This window comes from Marmota flaviventris, chromosome 2 (assembly GCF_047511675.1).
Source record: "Marmota flaviventris isolate mMarFla1 chromosome 2, mMarFla1.hap1, whole genome shotgun sequence".
Lineage (NCBI taxonomy): Eukaryota > Metazoa > Chordata > Mammalia > Rodentia > Sciuridae > Marmota > Marmota flaviventris.
In genome coordinates, this window is record NC_092499.1 from 110,336,635 (window position 1) to 110,359,774 (window position 23,140).

At 37.5% G+C, this 23,140-nt stretch overlaps 1 protein-coding gene across 1 annotated transcript; it reads right to left on the reverse strand.

Annotated features, from left to right (window-relative positions):
* Positions 1-3,322: 3,322 nt before the first annotated feature.
* Ciao2a (cytosolic iron-sulfur assembly component 2A) lies at positions 3,323-21,501 on the reverse strand. The gene is made up of 5 exons (XM_027925868.2): positions 21,187-21,501; positions 16,894-17,058; positions 10,358-10,407; positions 7,768-7,813; positions 3,323-3,785 (listed from the first exon to the last, which is right to left on the reverse strand). The coding sequence occupies exons 1-5, from the start codon at positions 21,344-21,346 to the stop codon at positions 3,688-3,690; spliced, it is 519 nt and encodes a 172-aa protein (XP_027781669.1). The 5' UTR covers positions 21,347-21,501; the 3' UTR covers positions 3,323-3,687.
* Between the last annotated feature and the right edge of the window lie 1,639 nt (positions 21,502-23,140).

The following is a 23,140-nucleotide window of genomic DNA, read 5'->3' on the forward strand; positions in this document are numbered from 1 at the left end:
AAAGAATAAGATCATGGCATTTGCAAGGAAATGGATGGCAATAGAGAAGATTATGCTAAGTGAAGTCAGCCAATCCCCAAAAAACAAATGATGAATGTTTTCTCTGATATAAGGGGGTGACTCAAAATGGGTTGGGAGGGAGAGCAAGGGAGGAAGATTACCTCTAGATAGGGAATAGGAATGGGAGGGAAAGGGAGGGAGAAGGGGAATAGCATGGATGGTGAAAGGAGACCCTCATCATTATACAAAATACATGTATGAAGATGTGAATTTGGTGTCAACATACCTTATATATAATCAGAGATTATATAAATTATGGTATAATGGTGTATTAAGAATTATAATGCAAAAATAAATAAATAAATAATTTTTAAAAAGAGTGGTCAGTCATATAAAAATGTGATTTGACAAAAGAATATGATCTAATGCTAAGAGACTGAGTTGGGGGAATCCAGTGAGGCCTGTCTGTTCAGATTCTTCTTGGCTTCTCTTTGCAGCATTCCTTCTTCCTGGGTATGGGACAGGGCCCCTCAGAAACAAGGGTGTTATGACCTACCATCAGACAAAGTAAGAGAATTTCTTTATGGTCAGCTCCAACACAGACAGTGGAGAATCAGAATATAATATAATATAGAATATTATATGATACATAATTTAATGCCATTATATCATGTAATATTCTATATTATAAATATACAAATGTTATATATTATATGTAGGGCATGATGTAACATGTGGGGCATGTGGCATCAGAAAAGAGGAAAATCTAACTTGCTGGCTGCTACCCGCTTCCGGGTCCTGGGGCCACATGTAGTAGCTAAGATAGCGCCTGGTGATCAACCAGAAAGCGTTGCCATGGGTTGTGACGAAAAATCGGACCACCTCTAGGATAGGCTTAGAACCCTTCTGCCCTCTTGGACAGTTAGTGTCTCCCATTACTGCCTGTAGGATGGGTGTACACGTAAACTCTCCTCACCCTGCTGACCTTTATCCTGATTGGCTCCTGTACATTATATTAGCTGTGTGTGTTCTCTCATTAAACGAGATCCTGCTTTGACTGGTTTCCCTGACACATCTGAAGGCAAGGGAGGGCTGGGTGCCTCACATGTGCTAGGCAAGAGCTCTACCACTGAGCCACAACCCTAGCCCCTCAACAGAACTTCTATAACCAGTATGTTGCACAAAAATTAGTTGTAATTTCACCCCACCTCTACCACTATGGTTTGAAGCTTTGTTGAGAGGGCATGATTTCCTCTGCCCATGGGTGTAGATTTGAAAAGAAACAGGATTTCTGTCAGATAAGTCTTACTGTCATTTTTCTTTTTGGTACTGGGGATCAAACCCAGGGCCTCCTGTACCCTAAGCAAGTGTTCCACCACTAAGTTACACCCCAACCACTTCCTGTCACTTTTTTAAATCATACAATCCATTTCATTAAAGTATCTGGTCACATCTAATAGTCATAACTACACACTTGGCAATAAATCTGCCAACTTGAGCTTGCTTCAGGCTCAGATCTACAGTGGAGAGATGGACGGTTCCTTTTCTGTCCTCCTAACTCTTGACTTGGTAGTTATTCTACCACTGCCTTCAAAGTTGGAAGCAAGGGGAATTCTAAAGAGATAGGACAGTTACTACTTAGCTAGTTGGCTTTGTGCTTTCCAGGCCTACCTGGTGATAAGAGCTGCTTTTTCTCTTGGCAGGTTCACCAGGGGTTTCTACTGAGCCTCTTGATCTTGGCAGATCCATTTCCACCCTGGCTTTTATCTTCACTCAGTCCCAAGGCACCAGGCAGTTACATGTCCAGATGTTATCTGCTGAGGTCTCTTTGGCCCTGATGACGGCTACTGGACTATGTCAGAAATGACTCCACAGCAGGGTCCATGAAATACATTATGACTCTGCATTCAAAATAATTATGTTTGCCTTCTCTTGCTCTCTAGGTTTCTGAGGTAGGAGTCATATCCCAGCCTTCAGCACAGCTCAACTTTCTTTCTTAGGCTGGATTGGGGCACCAATTTTCTGGGTCTCTCATTTATAGACAGGTAGTTAGAAATGTCACTTCCCTCCCACTTCTGCCATAATGAGAATTGGCACTCAGCACAGGTATACCTTCTACATTAGTTACTTATTGCTTCATAACAAAGAGCCCCCAAAATTTAGAAGTATAAATAACAAGTATTTATCATCTCTCAGAGCTTCTCTGGGTCAGGAATTTGGGAGTGGCTTATCCCAGCAGTTTTGGCTTACCAGGGGTTTCTTTCATGAATTTCCAATCTGTCAACCTGACTGAGGCTGGAGATTACTTCCAACATGGTTCACTCCCATGGTTTGCAAGTTGGTGCTAGTTCATGGTGGGAATCCTCACTTCCTTTCCTTGTAGAATTTTCCATAGGGTTGCTTCAATATTCTCATGACATGGCAGCCAGATTCTGGCAGAATGAGCAATCCAAGAGACAAAGGCAAAAGTAGCAACACCTTTATGATCTAGACTAGAAGTTACACACTGTCACCTCTGCCATTCCACATTAGGCATAACCGTCAGCTCTGATTCAATATGGAAGAGACTATATTCAAGGGCACAAACACCATGAAGTGAGGATCATTGGAGTCTATCTTGAAGGCTGCCTACTGTAACCTGCTACACTTCAAATGACCATTAACCCCTAAAGTAAACTGAACAAAGTATAAATAAAGAATAGACCATACATTTAGATTGATTTAATAAAAACTTCTTTGGGAGACATTTGTATTTTATTTTGTTTATCTATCTATTTATTTATTTTGGTGGTGCTAGGAATTAAATTCAGAGTTTCAAGCATCCTAAACATGTTTTACATGCTCCCCTTGGAGGGATTCTTTTTTCAGTGCTAGGGATCAAACCCAGGACCTTCTGAACTCTAGGTAAGCCCACTCTCTTTAAGGTACATCTCTAGGCCTTTGGGGGACTTCTTGATCTTCAAAATTGTGTAAGTCAGCTGACCTTCACACGTGTTCCTTCCATTTAAATGTATCCAGGATTCTCCTTGAAGAAAAGCAGGGTCCAATCTTTTTTTTTTTTAATATATTTTTTAGTTGTAGTTGGACACAATATCTTTATTTTTATTTATTTATTTTTATGTGATGCTGAGGATCGAACCCAGGGCCAAGCGCTCTACCACTGAGCTACAACCCCAGCCCACAGGGTCCAATCTTAAGGGTTCCTTTTGGTTTTTAGATCTGATACTACATAATAATCAGCAAAATAAAGTTTTGAAAATATCTTTGAGGAATTGACACTTACAGTGGAATTTACAATTCAACAAAATTCTAAAGTGAAACATTATAAGAACCATCTGTTTTATTTATTTTACAGTAATGATTTAAATCAAATACATTTGGGCACAATAGAGACTTGACATGAAAAGTAGTTGTATCAGAATGGGCATCAGAAAAATAGTAACTCATCTTACACCATAATAACTAGAAAATATTTTTCTGTCTGATCACTTAAGTGTTATAAATCCTGAGAATGTTATTCACTGACAAATTAGGTCCTACTTTATAACTATAACTTGCTTGGAAATAATCCTTTTAAAAATGCTTTGAGGTACAAATCATTTATGTATTAAACATGAGTCTTTTACAGTTTACAAAGAGTTTAAACAAATCTATCAAATAATTACATTTCAGTAATTACAACAGCTATTAGTCAGGTTCAAGGACACACTGTTCCACAATTTCCCGTAAGTTGGGGTTCTCCATCGCAGCTGCCACTCGCTCTTTGTCATTTATCTGCTTGTTGACTGCAAAACACAAACAAAAATTAGCAGAACTATGTCAATACAGAGGACCATACAGTATTTTTATTAGCCTACTAAAACAAAGAATTTAACTCCTTGAGAACTTAAAGCTGTTTTTGACTATTTAAGTGCAATTTCCAAGGACTAGAAGGCAGACTTAAAAATAAAAATATTACTCATAACCCTACTACAACTATTTTAAATTTCTTTATTTCCAATTGTTGGCCATTTCTATACAGTTATATTTAGAGTAAACACAATTTTGGAAATGGCTGTTTTTTCCCCTTAAGCCTATTTTCTAAACTACAGGATACTTAAATATAATAAACAACTTTAAGCATAAAGCTTTCTGCATGTTGCCTGATCTAGAATAAAATATAAATCCAATTAAGATCTTTTAAAAAACTTAAAATTATTGCCTTTTCTTTTTTCTTCTTTTTACAAAAAAATTAAAATGTGATTGTGAGAACAAAGGGTATAAGTATTGTTATGGTTTGATTTATATTACTGAATTTTTTCCAAAATTATTTACCTATTTACATTTTCAAAAACAATACATTAGCTATAATTTTGCCAATAGCTGGTTTAGTAATAAAAACAAATACACCTAAATGCACATACAAAACAAGAAGTAAAAGATAGCTCCATATTATCACTGTAATTTGCATTTCCTTGATTAAGAGTGATAGAATATTTTCCATGTTTATTGATGAGTTCTTCTTGTGTGAATTTTCTGATAATATTTCTTTCTATTAATCTACTGGGTCTTTTTTTTTTTAAATCAGCTTGCATGGATCTTCACATAATAAAGGTATTGGCTCATTTTGTTGTCTACAATTTACTAATAGTGATCTTTTTTATATATTTATCTTTAATTATTTATTTATTTTTATGTGGTGCTGAGGATTGAACCAAGGTTCTTGCCCGTGCTAGGCAAGCGCTCTACCACGGAGCCACAAACCCAGCCCCCACTAATAGTGATTTTAATAAAAGAGTTCAAAAGAGAGATATCCATATTCCTAATGAGAATTGATTTTTCTGGGTTTTCTCATGTAGAGAACACACTCACAGTCAGGCATGGTGACACATACCTGTAACCGCAGCTACTCAAGAGGCTAAGGCAGGAGGATCATAAATTTAAGATCAGCCTGGGAAACTTAGCAAGACCTTGTCTCAAAAATAATTTTTTTTTAAAGTGCTGGGGAAGTAGCTCAATGGTATTGTGCTTGCCTAGACTTGTGAAACCCTAGATTCAATCCCCAGTACTGATACATGCATGCGCACACACATATACGCACAAGCATGCACGCACACACACACACTCCTGTGTCAACAAATACAACTTATTCTATTTCTTCTATGAAAATGTAGGCTCTACATGCGCAGGTACATATCTCAACAGTTTAACTTTGTGGATACATAGAAAACATAGAAAGCACTCAGTAAACAATTAAAAATGAAAAACCAAAATCGTAAAACTCAATACTATTATTCTTATAAAATTCTATAGTTTAGGGCTGGGGCTATAGCTCAGTTGATAGAGTGCTTACCTCACATTCACAAGGCCATGGATTCAATCCCTAGCAACACATACACACACACACACACACACACACACACACACACAAAGTCCTATAGTTTAGAGGACTTTCAAAAGGATAACCCAAGGCTGAGCATGGTGGTGCACACCTGTAATCACAAAGACTTGGGAGGCTGAGGCAGGAGAATCCCAAATTTGAGGCCAGGCTCAGCAACTTGGCAAGGCCTTAAGCAACTTAGTGAGACCCTATCTCAAAATTTAAAAAATAAGAAGGGCTGGGGATGTAGCTCAGTGGTAGAGCACCCCTGAGTTCAATCCCCAGTACAAAAAAAAAAAAAAAAAAAAAAAAGCCAGGGAAGGAGAGGAGGGAAAGGGGAAATGCTGGGGAATGATATTGGCCAAATTATATTGTTGTATTGTGTGCATGTACAAATATGTAACAACAGATTTCACCAATATGCACAACTATAATGGACCAATTAAAAAATGAGGAAAAAAGGATAAAGTGAGTGGATTAAGGGTACTTAAACTCTTTTAAAGTTTACTTTATTACTTTATTATTTAATTTTTTGAGATGGGGTCTTGCTCAGGATGGCTTCAAACTCCAGGGCTCAAGTGATCCTACTGAGTAACTGGAACAATAGGCACGTACCATGGCACATGGTTTATTTACCTATTTATTTTTTTGGTGGCAAGATCAAATCCACGTTCTCGAGCATGCCAGGCAAGTGCTCTACCATTAAACTACATCTCCAGCTTACTATTTTTTAAATTAGAGGTAGAAGCCCTCAGTTTATAGGGTTTGAATAAACTCAGCCCATGAGGAGAATGATGATCTATAAGTCCGGAATTTTGAAAATAGGACATGACCTTATAGTTTTCATAACAGTACTCAAAATGTTTCCTTAACAGACTGTTGCTGTGAAAGTAGGAGGTTTTCCTCTCTGCATCTCTTTTCTTTGTACTTCTATTTTTCCTCTGATAAATCTCTCCCAGCCTTGTGGAGTCACTGTCTTTTTCTACCTACCTACCTACCTTACTATTGCTCTTTTTTTAAAAAACAATCTTTTTTTAAAAAAAATGTTAATTGTAGTTGACACAATACCTTTATTTTATTTATATGTGGTGCTGAGGATCAAACCCAGGGCCTCGCATGTGCCGGTGAGCACTCTACCACTGAGCCATAACCCCAGCCCCACTATTGCTTTCTATATTGCTATCTCTTCTTCTCATGTCTTTTGCCTTTCCAATTAATTTAATGATGAAAGCTTAGTATAGCCATATATTATATATATATTTCTCATTATTGTGCTCTATCATTTGTACAAAATTCTGTTTTTATGTATTCATTTTTAATTAATTAATTTATTTTTTATATCTTTGTGGTACTGGGGATGGAACCCAGGACCTTGTACACGCTATATAAATGCTCCACCACTGAGCTGCATTCCTACACATTTTAAAATTTTATTTTGAAACAGGGTCTTGCTAAGTTGCCCAGGCTGGCCTCAAACTTGAAATACTCATGCCTCACCCTCTGGGATTATAGGCATATATAATAGTTGGGATTATAGGCATGTATCCCTGAACCTGGCTCAGAATTCTGTTTTTAATTTAACATACAGAATACCACCAGTGAAACTCCACATCATGTACAACCACAAGAATGAGATCCTAATTAGAATAAGTTATACTCCATGTTTGTATAATATGCCAAGATACATTCTGCAGTCATGTATAACTAAAAAGAATAAATAAAAAAAATTTGAGACACAGACCAATTGGAACTCTTTTGCATTTCCCAAATCCTGCCTCTGTGATTTTAAAAAAAATTTTTTTAGTTGTAACTGGACACAATATCTTTATTTTATTTATTTATTTTTATGTGGTGCTGAGGATCAAACCCAGCACCTCACACGTGCTAGGCAAGCGCTCTACCACTGAGCCACAACCCCACTCCCCACCTCTGTGATTTTTAAGCAGTTATTTGTTGATTTCTCATTGTAGGCTAGAGATTCTAAACATAAAAAAGATTCTCCACTCTTATTCTAACACAGTAACTCAAAGAGACAGCACCTACTCCAATTCCCTAATGCTTTTATCACAAGACCTCCAATTTGAAGTACACAACTCTCTACCTGCCATCAAAGAACAGAATTATGTCCTTGAGCTCAAAAGTCAAGGTCCCTAGAGCTGGATACCATTTACAGATGTTCAGTCTCTGGCCCAAGCCAGTTAATATCCATGGACTACAGTTCATCCAGAGTCCTGGTTGAAAAAAACACCACTTTCAAATGCCTGTATTTTACAGTCTGTGAATAAGGACCAAATAACTGACAGTATACTGTAAGTGATCCAGTAGATATTTGGCTGGTAGAATAACCCAGTATCCAATCTAAAATACTATCTGTAGTTGTTGTTTTTAATATTTCCAGATTCACTTACTATCTTCTTCTGTTGAGTGAGTTCCTTCAGAAATGTAGATTTCCAACTAGGAAGAAAAAAATAATAGAAACAAAACATTAGAGCATTCTAAGATGACAGAGTGAGGCAGAATGTGCAGTGGACTCAAGAATCTACATGTCTGGAATTTGGGATGAAAGCCTAAATCCTGTTTCAGACATTAAAGACTTAGGCTCAAATCACTCACATTCTTTTCTAAAACAAAGACTGAAATTAATAATATTTTGTTCAACTGAGGAGATCCTGCAGGGGGCATTTTCATGATTTTTTTAAATGAATACACATAAACACAATTTTATACAAATGAAATCTCATATGTGTTGTTTTATTCAGGAATATCTTTCCCCTGTACTCTACTTCTTTCCAAATAAATATCTAAACCACCTCCTGCGCCACTCCCAGGGAAAGCCACATTAACAATTTCATGTATTCATGTAGTTTCTTAGATATTTTTCTCTATACTCATATAGACTTATACACATTTCTCTCTCTCTGTCTCTCTCTCTCTCTGTCTCTCTCTCTCTCTCTCTCTCTCTCTCTCTCTCACACACACACACACACACACACACACGGTTGGAAGTTTCTTTTCATTATCTGTTTTAGAAAAACGGGATCACAATATATACAATTTTAGCATCTTCCTTTTCTTATCCTCTATTATTTTGCTGCACTTTTTCTCAAGTATAATATTGGTTAAGCTATTCCTCCTGGCCCTGCTGCACCCCTACAAATTAGTTAGCCTCTAAGCCCTAGAGCTTTTGAGACAGCCTACAAAATCACTGCAAATCTTGTGGTTAAGAATGCATGCTCTCGCGGTTGGCCTTGTGGCTTAGCACTTGCTTGACATGTGTGAGGCACTGGGTTCAATTCTCAGCGCCACATAAAAATAAATAAATAAATAAGATAAAGGTATTATGCTCATCTACAACTAAAAAATTAAAAAAGAAAAGAAAGCATGCTTTCCACAGAACACTGAAACATATGAACTAATTCTTACTTATTCACTACTGAGATAAATCCTTTTCATGAAAAAAAATCATAATCTATTATAGCTAAAGGGACCTTAGAGATCATTTCATATAATCTCTCTTAAAAGACAAAGTACCATACACAATTTCCTAGTGGCATAACATTGTTATCTAGACCGCAAACCACGGGTATAGGATAACTCCACTTTCATTTACTTTGGTTAAAAATTATGTGCAACTCAGACTGAATGACGAAACAAGACCCAGTTATACACTGCCTTCAAGAAACAAACCTCATAGGCAAAGACATCCACATGCTTAAAGTGAAGGATGCAATGTTATTACATACAAATGAAACCCAAAAGCAAACAGGAGTAGCTCTTCTTATATCTAACAAAGTAAATTTCAAGCCAAAATTAGAGACAAAGAAGGACACTATATATTAGAAAACAGAATAATCCAACAAAAAAATATAATGATATTAAATATTTATTCCCCAACACTGGTGCACGTAACTATATAAAATAAACACTATTTGACATAAAGTCTCAGGCCCCAGTATAATAATACTGGGTGATTTCAATATACTGACAGGTCATCCAGACATAAAAATCAACACAGATACTACAGAGTTAATTCATACTATCAATCAAATGGACTTAATTGACATTTACAGGATATTTCCTTCAACAACAGCTGAATATAATTTCTTTTAGCTTCTTATGAACATTCTCTGAAAACAAATGCATTTAGGCCATAAAAAAAATCTGAGCAGGGCTGGGGATATAATTCAATTGGTAGAGTGCTTGCCTCACATGCACAAGGCCCGGGGTTCAATACCCAGCACCATACACACACATAAAAAGAAAGAGACATGACAATAATAAATGTTGGTGAGAATGCAGAGAAATTGGAACTACTGGTAAAAATGTAAAATGGTATGGTCATAGAGTTATTGACCCAGCAATTGTATTCCTAGGTGGAAAAGACAAAAACATGCCCATACAAAAACTTGTACACAAATGTTCAGAGTAGCATTTTTTATTAAAAACAAAACAGACAAACGTAGAAACAAGCAAATGTCCAATAGATGACAAAGAGGTAAATAAGATGTGGCATATTCATACAATGGAATATTATAAGGCAAGGAAATACTGATACACGCTAAAACGTGAAAGAACCTTGAAAACATGCCAAGACAAAGAAGTCAGACACAAAAGCTACATTGTATAATATCATTTAAATGAAGTATGTAAAATAGACAAATTTATAGAGACAGAATATAGATAGGTGATTGCCCAGAGATGGAGGAGGGTTCAGAATAAAAGGGAAATGACTGCTAATGGGGATAGGGTTTCTTTTGGGAGTGATGAAAACATACTAAAATTGATTAGAGTGAGGGCTGCACAATTCTATGAATATACTAAAACCCAATGAATGGTATACTTTAAATATGTGAATTATATAATATGTATGAATTATATCTGGAACACAACAGTTATAAAATACAACAACATGGGCTGCGGATGTGGCTTAGTTGTGGAGCACATGTCTAGCATGTGTGAGTCCCAGGGTTCAAGACAAGAATTAAACATTTTTCTTACCTTGTGCTTAAATGGCAAACACCGCTGAAGTTTTACTCTTAAGCATAGCCCTGTGGAAGAGGAAAAAGAAATCCTCTAATTATTTCTTCATCTCTTCTTGATTCTTTAAAAAAAACCATATAGCTGTGTTATGTGTTCTCATATAATATAGGAGCTGAAAAAGTGCTTTGCTAAATCCAGCACAGAAGGTAGTAAGATGCCCTAGCTTGGCACCATGCTAGGAAAATTAATACACAATTTTATGTATTCCTCATGATAATCCAGTAAACTAGGCATTACTAACCCCATTCTACAAATTATGAAACCAGTCTCAATGTAAGTTGCCCAAGCTGTCACATTGGGAAGGGAACCCAGGACCACTATAAAATTCATGCCTTTTCTATGATATCAGTTAGCCTTCTAGCAAAGGTCAATTAATTCACTAAACTTTATTGAATGTTCACAACAAGCTAGGCAATGCAAAAATTTAAAAACAAGTAAAAGGAGCTAGGGATATGGCTCAGTGGTAGAACCCTTACCTAGCACACTGGAAGCCTTGGATTCAATCCCCAGCCACATTAAAAAAATGAATAAATAAAAAATTATAAAACCAAGTAAGAGTCATTTAAAAAGGGCCAAATGAAACTTCTTGAAGTGGGAATTCTTTTTTTTTTTTTTTTTTTTTTTTGTGGTGCTAGGGATTGAACCCATGGCCTTGTGCATGCAAGACAAGCACTCTATGAACTGAGCTATATCCCCAGCCCTTGAAGTGGGAATTCTTTATGCTTGCAAACTACAAATAATTACTATCCTAAAACAAGCTCCACTGAAGTTCAGTTTGTCACCATAGCTAAGCCTCAATTTCATTTCTTTTTCTAGTTGAGGATTGCAAGTTCAAGGACAGCCTGGGCAACTTAGCAAGACACTGTCTCAAGGTAAAATTTAAAAATAAAAGGGTTGGTGATAACAGCTCAGTGATAGAGCACTCTTGGGTTCAAATCTAGTACGACATAAATAAATAAATAAGAAAGAGAATGAAAGAAAAGTAATTAAAACTGGACCTGGAACAGATCCTCAGTGCCAATGTCCAACTTCTCCTGCATCTCCAAGTTAAAAAATGAATATTTATTTATTATTGGTGCATTATAATTATACATAATAGTGGGATTTACTATGCCATATTTATAGATGCACATAACATAATCAATCTCAAATCAATTTTTGACTAAATCCATACTCTTAGACAACAGAAGATAAATCAGACTGTTCTTATTATGAAGAGAAAGTGCTTCAATAATAAGTCACGAAAAAATAAGAGTCAAATAGATTCCTTTCCTTAATTTTACAGCCTTCTATTTGGAGCAGTTTATTTCCTGTCCCAACTAATGATAAGGGCTTTTTATGCTATAAAAGAATTTATTAGTATTTTGGCTTATTAAAAATAAATATTAATAATAAAACCCCAAACCATCCTAACATAGCAAAGTACAACTGTCCAACTACCTATCTTTGGGAGGCTATGAAATGAATGAATTAATTTTTTTAAATTTATTTTTTAGTTGTTGATGGACACAATACCTTTATTTTATTTGTTTATTTATATATGGTGCTGAGAATCAAACCCAGGGCCTCACACATGAGAGGCAAGCACTCTCCCACTCAGCCACAACCCTATTCCCTATTTTTTATATTATAAGTACCATTAAGTTTCCAACAGAATCTTTTGAGATTCCAGAATAGGGAAAAAGATTAGATAAGATATAATCAGACTGTGCCCAGCTTAGAGCCTCAAATACAGTAACTCTAGGGGCTGAGGGTGTATCTTAGCGGTAGAGTGCTTACCTAGCATACTGAGGTCCTACAGTTGGTCCCTGGCATCAAAAAAACAAACAAGCAGTAGTTCTTAATAAATATTAGAGGACTCTAAAGAATAAAGATATCATTTCCTTAACAGAGTCTTCCTTTAGAGGATCTGCCTTAAAGCATATGCAGGAGAGTTCTATTCTCCTGGCCCCCACATTGTTTCCTTAATTTATTTGTGTACCATATGAGCATCCATATGTGATCTCATTGCTGTGGGTAATGCTTCACCCATAAAATAAATTAATAACTATTTTACAATTCACAAAACATTTTTTGTTTTGTTTTGAGGTGCTAGGGATTGAAACCAGCGCCTTGCACATGCTAGGCAAGTGCCTTACCACTGAGCTTCTACCCGAGTACCCACAAAGCACTCCCTTGAGCATCATTATCCTCAAGAAAGAAAGGCACTACATCATAATTGAGATACTCTGGGTTGAAAAGTGGCTCCGCTATACATTAGCTGTGTCCCTGGGCAAGTTACTCAATCTCTCTTGAGCTTGTTTCTTCATCTGTAAAACAGGTATTATATTAGTATCCCAATGTATAGAGCTGCTATTGGGAATAAACTGTTAAGCAACAAGCTTAAAATAGTACCCAGCACACAAGTGTACAATAAACATTAGCTTTACTGTTCTATCATTTGCATTTTACAGCAATTTGTTCAACATCTGATGGCTAACAAGTAGCAAAGATATAAGTTGAACCCACAACTTCAGACTCCAAATCCTATGCCCTTCTGATAGGATCACTGCTGCCTACAGTCATTCTTTCTAGATGTCAACATAAATGATCATCAACTGGTTTTCTGCCTACTCACTTGACCTCTTTGAGTCTTCTTGTCTATGTAATCACTCACCACGGTAACTTTTGAGTAGGTGACAATCTAAGCTAGAACTTTTATCACTCTGGTACCTTTTCTACTGGGACTATCTGCTCATAAGAAATGTCCCTCAACACAGAAATAGGACTTTCTTCACTGAGTTTTCCAACTGTGTTGACTGGAATACCTACTACATTGCCTTCTAAAAAGCCAAGAATCTTAAATGAAACACATATCAAAAGGGCCAAGAAAACTGACAAAAAACTTTGCTCAGTATATATAAACATTTGTAATATCAACCATTACGTCATCTTAGCATCCTCACATAGGCGTTACTTTTATTTCATACACTCTCTATTTGTTCCATAAATAAATTTTTCTTTTTTTTTTTAAAGAGAGAGAGAATTTTAATATTTACTTTTTAGTTTTCGGCGGACACAACATCTTTGTATGTGGTGCTGAGGATCGAACCCTGGCCGCACGCATGCCAGGCGAGTGTGCTACCGCTTGAGCCACATCCCCAGCCCAATAAATTTTTCTATAATTGAACTCACAATGCAAATTGAACTTATCATTTAAATCTTCTCATATACTTTTCTCTCTCATTTATTTATTTATTTTTGGTACTTTAGGAGTGAACCCAAAGGCACTCTACCACTGTATTACATCCTCAGTACTTTATTTATTTTTTTGTAATTTCAAGAAGGTCTCATTATACTCCTGCGTCAGCTTTCCAAGTAGCTGGTATTATAGGGGTGGACCATGGTGCCCAGCCTATATTTCTCACACAGATACTTTGATTCCTTGCTTATATTTATGTTCAATAGCAATATGAAAGCACATTACATTGCTGCCTTTTCCCTATTAATAGATGTTATAGTTTCTTCCAGATTTCACTATTTTAAATTTATTATAAATATTTTATATATTATAATATTTTCTTCTATGGAATTATTTCTTTAATTCCTGGGGTGGAGTTTTATTTATTTATTTATCTATTTATTTTTATGTGGTGCTGAGAATCACACCCAGTGCCTCACACATGCAAGACAAGCATGAGTATAAGCTTTTTGATAAGGATTTACGATATAAGCCAAAGGCTTAAATGTATTTAGACTAATTGACCCAATAATTCCACTTATAGAAATTTATCCTGAGATAATAATCAGATTTATAAAAATATTTATGTATACAGTTGCTCATCACAGTACTATTTATAATTGTGAAAGGCTAGAAGCAATCCAAATAGTTGTAATAATTATATAGATATGATTATCATGTAACCTATATGACTATGTAATTAAAGACTAATACTATGAAAACATTTTCTGAGGGGGGTGTGTGGCTCAGTGGTGGAGCACTTACCTAGCATGCATAAGGCACCAAAAAAATATATATATAATATATTTCATGCTGTTATTTCTTAACCCTTACAAATCTAAAGATCTTTACTATCCCTGTTTCCCAGATAAGAAAGAAGCTAAAAAAAGTTAAGTAACTTGCCCAAGGCTACAAGATGGGAGAACTGACAGAGCTGGGATTTTAACCCAAAGCACATATTCTTTTATGACAACTGATTTTATTTTCTTCTTTATACTTTTGTTGTGAAGTTTCACAATGATTGACAATAAACATACCACTTTATAATTCAAATAAATGTTACTTCAAAAAAATGAATTTGCGGGGCTGGGTTTGTGGCTCAGCAGTAGATCACTTGTCTAGCATGGCAAGGCCCTAGGTTCAATCCTCAGTGTCACATAAAAATAAATAAACTAAAAAAAAATAATTAATAACTATAAAACTAATAACTAGTAACTATAAATAACTAAAAAAATATTTAAAAAATGAATTTGCTATTTTGGATGCTATTTTAAAGACTCTCATCTGTCAAAGATTTTAAGATACCCCCTCTTTCTCAAGATGGTAGCAGTATGTCCAATATCTGTTGGTTCAGAAATTCTCTATTGACAAAAAATAACTATGCATTCAATAATACTCTTCCTAGCATTAAATTTTTTTAAATATTTATTTATTTATTTATTTTTTAGGTGTAGGTGGACACAACACAATGCCTTTATATTTTTGTGGTGCTGAGGATTGAACCCAGGTTCCCGCCTGTGCTAGGCGAGCGCTCTACTAGCCCCTAGCATTAAAATTTTAATAACTGAAATAACACCTATGTATACACAGGACTTCTAGTCCCTCAAGATATGGCTTATATGCTGGAAACCACTAATAAAAGAAATCTAAGTCAACTAGTGAGAAAGGGACTAAATCACAATGGTGCGAACAATAACAAACTACTCACTCACCTTTTCAATTTTTACAAACTTGTTTGCTTTCAACAGATGATCTATTCCCATGGTTCAGAAAATTTAAACATAAGACAATATACAATAAAGTCTCTATCTCATCCTGTCCCCCATCTGTCCAGTTCCCACCACCACTATTACACACTTATACCCATCATAGCTATTCATTTTTTATGGAGGCTCTCTATACATACAAATATAAATTTTGTTTTCCTTTTTTTGGTGAATGTATAGTACTAATGGGGCTTTAATTCAGGGTGCTTTACCACTGAGCTACAGCCCCAGCCCTTTAATTTTTTATTTTGAGACAGGGTCTGGTTAAGTTGCCCAGATTAGACTTGAATTTGCAATTCTCCTGCCAGAGCCTTCCAAGTCACTGGGATTACAGGCCTGTATCACCACATATGGCTATTTGGCTATTTTTGCCCTTTTTTATGTAAACAGTAGCAATACTATGCTTATTTTTATTTCTTAACAGTATGTCATAAGGGTAAGTACTGATTATTAATGAGTTTCTTCATTCTTTTTTATAACTGCATAGTATTCCTTTGTTTATATTTATCATCATTAATTATTTAATCAATCCTCTACTGAGGAACATTTAGTTTGAAATAAATTTCCTTTATATTCTTTATAATAAGTATAAATTCAAAGAAACCAAATGGAATATTCCTTTATATTACCTTTAAATTCTTTATAACAACATATATATTCAAAGCACTGCTAATTAATCCAAAATATTGACACTGCAGCCTCAAGTGAAAAAAATACTCTGCTTCAAAAAATACCCTTCCAGAAGCAGGCACACTGCTACATACCTGTAGTCCCAGCTAGGCTGAGGCAGTAAGATTGCAAGTTTAAGGCCAGCCTCAGCAATAGCAAGACTGTCTCAAAACAAAAGGTCTTGGGATATAGCTCAGTGGTAGAGCAACCTCCAGTTAAATCCCCAATAACTACAAAACCAAAACAAAAAACCTTTCTGAGGGTTCAGAAAATAGCTCAGTGGAAGAGTGTTTCTAGAGTATATGAAAGACCAGGGTTCAATGTCAAACACCACCAAAACAAACTAACAAAAACAAAACCTTTCTAACACTTTCATGTTCATACTATGTGGAAGGCAACAGAGAAGCTGAACAGAGAAGATGGTGATGGCATCACCAGGGCTAGTCTGACAGCAGCCATTCCAATGTCCACAACTAGAACATCTATCCTATACCCGCCCTCTGTCAACTGTGACCATGCATACCTAAGAGAAATACTGAGAGATAACTAGAGAAAGAGATTTGGAGTCAGGAGACTTGGGGTTAAGTCTCACCTTCACCATTTCTTGTCTATTGGATTCCGAGCAAGTGATTTGAACTCTCTGAGTTTCCAATTCCTCATCTATAAAATGAAGATAATAGTATTTTAACTGTCTCAAGTGCTAATTGTGAAAATGACAGAAGAAGAATAAATGAAAATATTCTGTAAACCATAAAGTGTGATACATGATACAAATTGTTATTTTAAGTCAATGTCACATGAATAATTTAGAATTTACACATATACACATATAATCTTACCAATAAGAGTTGCCAAAGAGCAATGAGGTACTGTTGGCGTGAACCTGATAATAACCAGATAGTCTTCTTCATTTATCTTCTGAACCTTCACGCAACTCTCTGTTACCACTTCCAGTTCTTCTAAAGTATTGGGCTTTTCTGGATCCCGGATAGTTCGAATCAAATCTAAAAAATCATCAGAGACAAGGTATTACATTAAGATATGAATATTCTAAATAGGAATGATTTTGCCAATTCTAAGCACTGACTTCTTTTTAAGCAAGTATTACAGCAATTTTTAGGCTTCTGACAGATTTCTACTACTGGTTTCCTTTTGAGACAATTACTTTCTTGGATCATTAGCAGACCACATTGAGTTTCTTGGAAGCAACATTGCAGAGAGAATATAATAAGAATGGGAAATGTGTTATGGGAGCTCAAGAGGAATTACTGGGTTGAAAGAATATTGTTTTAGGCTTTATAGAAGTGCAATTTGAAATCAAGCCTATAGAAATAGATAATATGTCAAGTTTCATTTACTTAGAATCCAGCATAAGTGAAGATTAGAATATAAGGGTTGGGCTAGACCACCAAGGGTCTTTTATAACTGGCTACAGGCATCAGGCAGTCCTTAAGATACTGGGAACAAGGAAGTGACATGAATAGCACTGTTGTCAGCTGGTGATTCATCCACCAGCTACCAGACTCAGAACTAAAGAATAGAGCTAGTGATATTAACTGAAAAAGCTGGCCCTAAAATCAGCACATGATGGTACCAGAGGAAGGGACAGATGAAGAAGTAATTTCAGAGACAGAATCAACAGCATTTGTCACCCCTTTGAATGAAGAAGACAAGGAAATAGACTCAGATTTTAGGTCCAAGAGCACCATTAGAATAAAAATAAACAGAATAAGGAAGAAATTTGGGTGGGGCCTGGGATAATTCACACATAGTGATTTTGAGGTGTGTAAGGGGCAAGCCAATGGAATTTTCCAGCAAATGTTGAACTGTGCCATAGGGTTTAAAAGGATACCAAACTAGACTGGTTGTTGAACCCATGGGATTCACAGAGACTGAGTAGAACTTTGCCCTTGAAACAAGAACTAATGTCTGAGGGATTCTGATTTAATTGGTTAGGGTACACTCTTAGAACTGAGAGTTTAAAAAATTTCTCAGGTTATCTTACCTGCAGCTCAGTTTGAGAATCATTTGTATAAAGGAAAAGAAATCTAGGGATGGGATCCTTGGGAACATTTAAGGATTAGAATGAGAAAGAAAAGCTAGAAGAAACATCAAATGCTGAATTAAGCTGACAAGAGCTAAAACAGATCTTTGATTTGTCACTGAGGAAGTCAACTATAAGAAAGCAGTTTCAAAAGGTGTGGTGGCACATGCCTGTAATCTCAGCAACTCAGGAGGCTGATGCAGGAAGATCAGAAGTTCAAGGCCAGCCTCAGCAACTTAGTGAGGCCCTAAACAGCTTAGTGAGTCCCTGTCTCAAATATTAAAAATACAGAGGCTGGGGCTGTAGCTCAGTGACAGAGCACTTGCTTCACATGTGTGAGGCACTGGGTTCAATCCTCAGCACCACATAAAAATAAATAATACCATAAAGGCATGCTGTCCATCTACAACTACAAAAAATAAATAAATAAATAAAAGGGCTGAGGATATAGTTCAGTGGTAAAGTGCCCCTGGGTTCAAACACAGTAAGAGAGGTTTGAAAATATAAAGGGGGAGGGGGATACTGGTAAATTTAAGCAGAAGGGAATGGGATTAAGAATGTGGGAGCCTGGCCAGGTGTGGTAGTGCAGGCCTGTAATCCCAGCGGCTCGGGAGGCTGAGGCAGGAAGATCACGAGTTCAAAGCCAGCCTCAGCAAAAGCAAGGTGCTAAGCAACTCAGTGAGATCCTGTCTCTAAATAAAATGCAAAATAGGGCTAGGGATGTGTCAAGTGCCCCTGTACCCGGTACCCCCCACCCCCAAAATGTGGGAGCCTGCGTTGGTCATGGAGTGGACAAGATTCCCTTCTCACTGAGGCTACATGTAGAAAATGATAAAAAAGAAACAATGATATAGAAAGCATAAAAGTAGAATTTTAGGTAGGATAGGCTTGATGATCTTAAGCCTCAGGCTTTGTTCTATTATTTATAGCTCTCCTGTAATCAGAAATACAACTGGGAAAAATCAATCAAACTCTACCTTCTCCCCAACTATCTCCTGGGCTTCTTCTTAATGAGAAATGGAATTTTAAAATACAGGCAGGTAAGATATAGCTTCTCTTACAGGAGCTGTGTTATCATGGGATTTATAGAAATAGGGTTTTTTGAAAGTGTTTTTTTTTTTTTTTTTTTACCCTCCCCAGACTTTCTCCCTGTATGGTTCATTTGCCCAAGTTGTACTATTTGGTATTTGCGGGGGGAGGGGGAAGAGACATGTACTGGGGATTGAACCCAGGGATGCTCTACACCTGAATTACATAATTTGTTGTTGTTGTTGTTTGTTTTTAATGTTCAGGCAGTCTCACTAAGTTGCTAAGGCTGGCCTCAGATTTCCAAACCTGCCTCACCCTCCTGAATACCTGGGATTACAGATTTGTACCACTGTGCCTGGCTTATACTATGTTCTTTATATGCCTCTAAACCCTGAAGTTAAATCTCACTCCTTATTTAACTTCTCTAGCTTTCTAGTGGTTTCAGAAGTTTTGGATTGGTTTCTTTTAAAAGAAATCAATGTTGCTCTCCTCACATTCCTTCTGACTAAAATTTTTCCACGGCTCTGCACTGATACTGAGTCTTCATTTATATTTAAAAGCTTCAGTATCCAATTCCAACCTATCTAAAACATTCAGCCACACCTCCACCTGTAACCTCAAAACCTGCCCTTTAGCTCCATCTATCTCCTTTTTCCTAGCTATGTTATCTTCCAATCTCCATACTTTTGCTCCAGTCTCCTGGGTTTAGAATGCCCTCTTGACCCACTACATATTCAGGTCCCAACTATTCTTGCTCAACTCAAGTGGCTCCTTCTCTTTAAATTCTTTTCAGATTCCCTCAAAGACTCTCATCTTCCCATGAACTTCTATATCTCTTTTTGAAGTCCATGCCTTCTACTACATACTATATTTTTGCATATATAGGTTTCTCTCAATGTAAGTTTCAGGACTAGAATCATCTGTCTTCCAAAGTTGTGTCTCCAGGGCCCTGCAGTTCCTAAAAGCTATAGATAAAGGTTTGGCAGGACAGGAATGTGTTCTTCTGCTTTGTGGAGATCAGTACACCCATAATTACCATTTGGCTGGGGTTAAGTATTCCAGCCTCTATCAAGAGGAAAGTAAACCAGACTAACTCCAAAGGTCTTTCCCATCCCTCACTTTCTTCTACTGGCTTATATCCTTGCCCCAGTTACATTTGTATTGTTATAGTTAGATCTCTTCTTATATGGAGTTTTTTTGGTTTTCAAAAATAATACTACATAAGGAGAGAGAGGGAGAGGGGATAGAGAGGGAGGGAGAGAGGGGGAGGGGGAATAGCAATTGTGAAGTGAAAAGTGCAAAAGTGCACCTTTGGAATAAGAAGACATGGGCTTTAATTTTTGCTTAGTTCCTTACTGACAGTGTGACCTCCAAGTAGTTGTTTAACCATTCTAAGCCTTTGTTTCTTTATCTGTATATTGAAGACAGTCCCAAGAGGGGACTATTAAATATATACAGTGGAGAACACATATATGTGTGTATATATGTATGCATACATATATAACACAGTTTGACTGTGTTAATGAACTATAAATTCCAGGCCTTGCTATAAGAAGCCTATCTTGTCATCTTCTGGGACCTATGGGTATTGAATCTGTCATATAAAAGAGTGGCTGTGACCTTGGGCCAGTCCCCAATCATAGCAGTGCCCACAGAAGTGGTGAGAGTCCAGGAGCTAGGGAAGGAAGAAAACTCAAGGGGTGTAATCAAGACAGCTCTGCTTCCTAACTGAGCACCCTTGACCTCTGCTCTGCCCACAGTTCTTGTAATTTCAATCCACACTAGGCACTAGGGCATGGATGGCAAAGAAGAGAAATAAAGCCGGTTAAGACTACCAGACTCAGCTTGCCCCAAGTTTAGGAAGAGCCCGCTGCTAGAAGGACTTCCATTCTGTGTGATTTAGGATCCCGAAGAAAACGCTCCCCATGCTTCCCACCCACTAGAGCCGGCAAAAAAACAGGTGTCCACTCCCAGCCCTCAGGTGAGGCCCTCGTTCCCTTCACCTCCCCCACCAATTCCACATACAACGCCAAAAGCTGCACTGGGTAAAATTAATTACCATAAACCTCTAGCGCTTTCTCTTCCATGATCCGGGGCCGCCGAGCAGCTCCCTGCTCAGAGAGGCCTAAGGGCCACCGGGCAGCTCCCTGCTCAGAGAGGCCTAAGGGCCACCGGGCTCTGCTCAGCGTCCAAGAAAGCAGCCCCAACACCCACTCCATTCTGACGCTCCGCCATTCCTGGCGACTGTCCTATCTGAGCCACCGTCTCTCTGCAGCAGGCCTCAGGATTTATCAACTTCCTGATCTTCAAATGGTCAAGACAAGTGCAAAGGTTTAGGGGAGCAGAAAATAGGCGGGACCGGACAGACAAGCGCGAAGGACCTAGGGAAGGGAAACGCAAGAACTACATGCCCCTGCATGCTTTGCTCGGTTTCGGCGGGACAAGAAAACTTCCTCGCGACCCTTGAGGAGTATTGCATGCTGGGATGTAGGGGACGTTTTCTTTGGAAGACAGCGAACTGTGTTCTGGGATTTGTAGTTCGTGGTGGGGGTGGAATGTAACGGTCGGCTACCAGTCACTGAGTGCCTCACTCAGCACCCGGTATAAACTAAAGATGAATGTTGAAGAGGTAGGGAACAGGAGAACTTGTTTTGTAACACAAGACACGCTTTAAAGTTACAGTTAAGAAGTTTCTAACACGGAGACTCTTTACAGCTATTTCTTTAAGGGAGCTGCTTCCAGCCAAACTCTTTCTTACTTCCTGATCAGGCCGGAAGTGGGTTTCCGTTGCGGCGAAGTGGGACGTCTTGGGAGTCCAGTAAGGAAAGTTAAGCATGGCGGTGGGAAGGGGGCAACCTTTAGGTTTTCTCGTTCCTGTGGACTCAATTCAGCACAACTCTCCGCCACGGATAATGTTTTTGCCAATAGCCTTCAAAGACGACTTGCAAGGAGAGAACTTTGTTTAATGTGCCCAACAGTGACATAATGGAAGTCGCCACCCTAAAAAGAAAATCTTAAGTCCTCTGGTGTTTATAACTGTGATGGGTATCAGTTACAAGGTTGACGATGTTGTTTTATCCATCCATCCCGTCATCCAAAGCTCAAATATTTATTAGGTACTTAATTTGTCATATGAGATATGTAGGCACCACGTCTTTACAAAGATATGGCCCCCTGCCCTTGAACAGCTCACACACCTGTGAAGGAGTGAACCCGATGTTGAGGAATTTGCAGTTAGAAACAAAACTTTTTGTCAATGTTGGTGAAAGTTTCATCTCTATTGAAAATAAAGTTAGGAGTATCTTCCAGCAGCAACATATGACAACATGTCCCATATCTTTAAATTCCGGTCTTGTTTGTCTAGTTGATTTAGACTGGATGACCAATCAGCGAATAATTTGGGTCCCAGGAACATTTTATTCAGAGTTTAACAATTTCCTTGTCATTTATTCCACCCCCTTACTCCACATCAAATAAAAGGATAATTCTAACCTTCCAACCATACTTAGTAGTATGATGTGTCACACCGTATGTGAGGCCTCTTGACTTCTCCAAGCAGATAAAACTTTCTTTTACTTTTCCCCCAGCATACAGTACAGCATGAACATATGGAATTGTTGACTTACATGGCTGCCTCCCTCATTAAATTGTAAGCACCCAATGGTCCAAGAGCTTATTTCAGTATTTCAAAAGCACAGCAAGGTGCCAGGCTCACAGTACATGCTCAGTACATATAGAACAAATTAACTGAATGTCCAAAGAGTGATAAAACTTTCCTGTACTCTGTTCAGAGACCTCAATTAAAAAAACAAAACAAAACTTTTTTTAATTGAATCTCTGTGAGGGTACTGTGCTTGGAATGGATAGTCCATTCCAAATATTATTTTTAGACTCCTTTATTCAAACGAATTCTCAGAAAGCTATTAGATAAAGTTACGCACAGCACAAAGGGCCTTAGGAACCTGCAGCCCCCTAGCCCCGCCTTCTTTGCCCACTTGGCCCTCCCTGTTAAG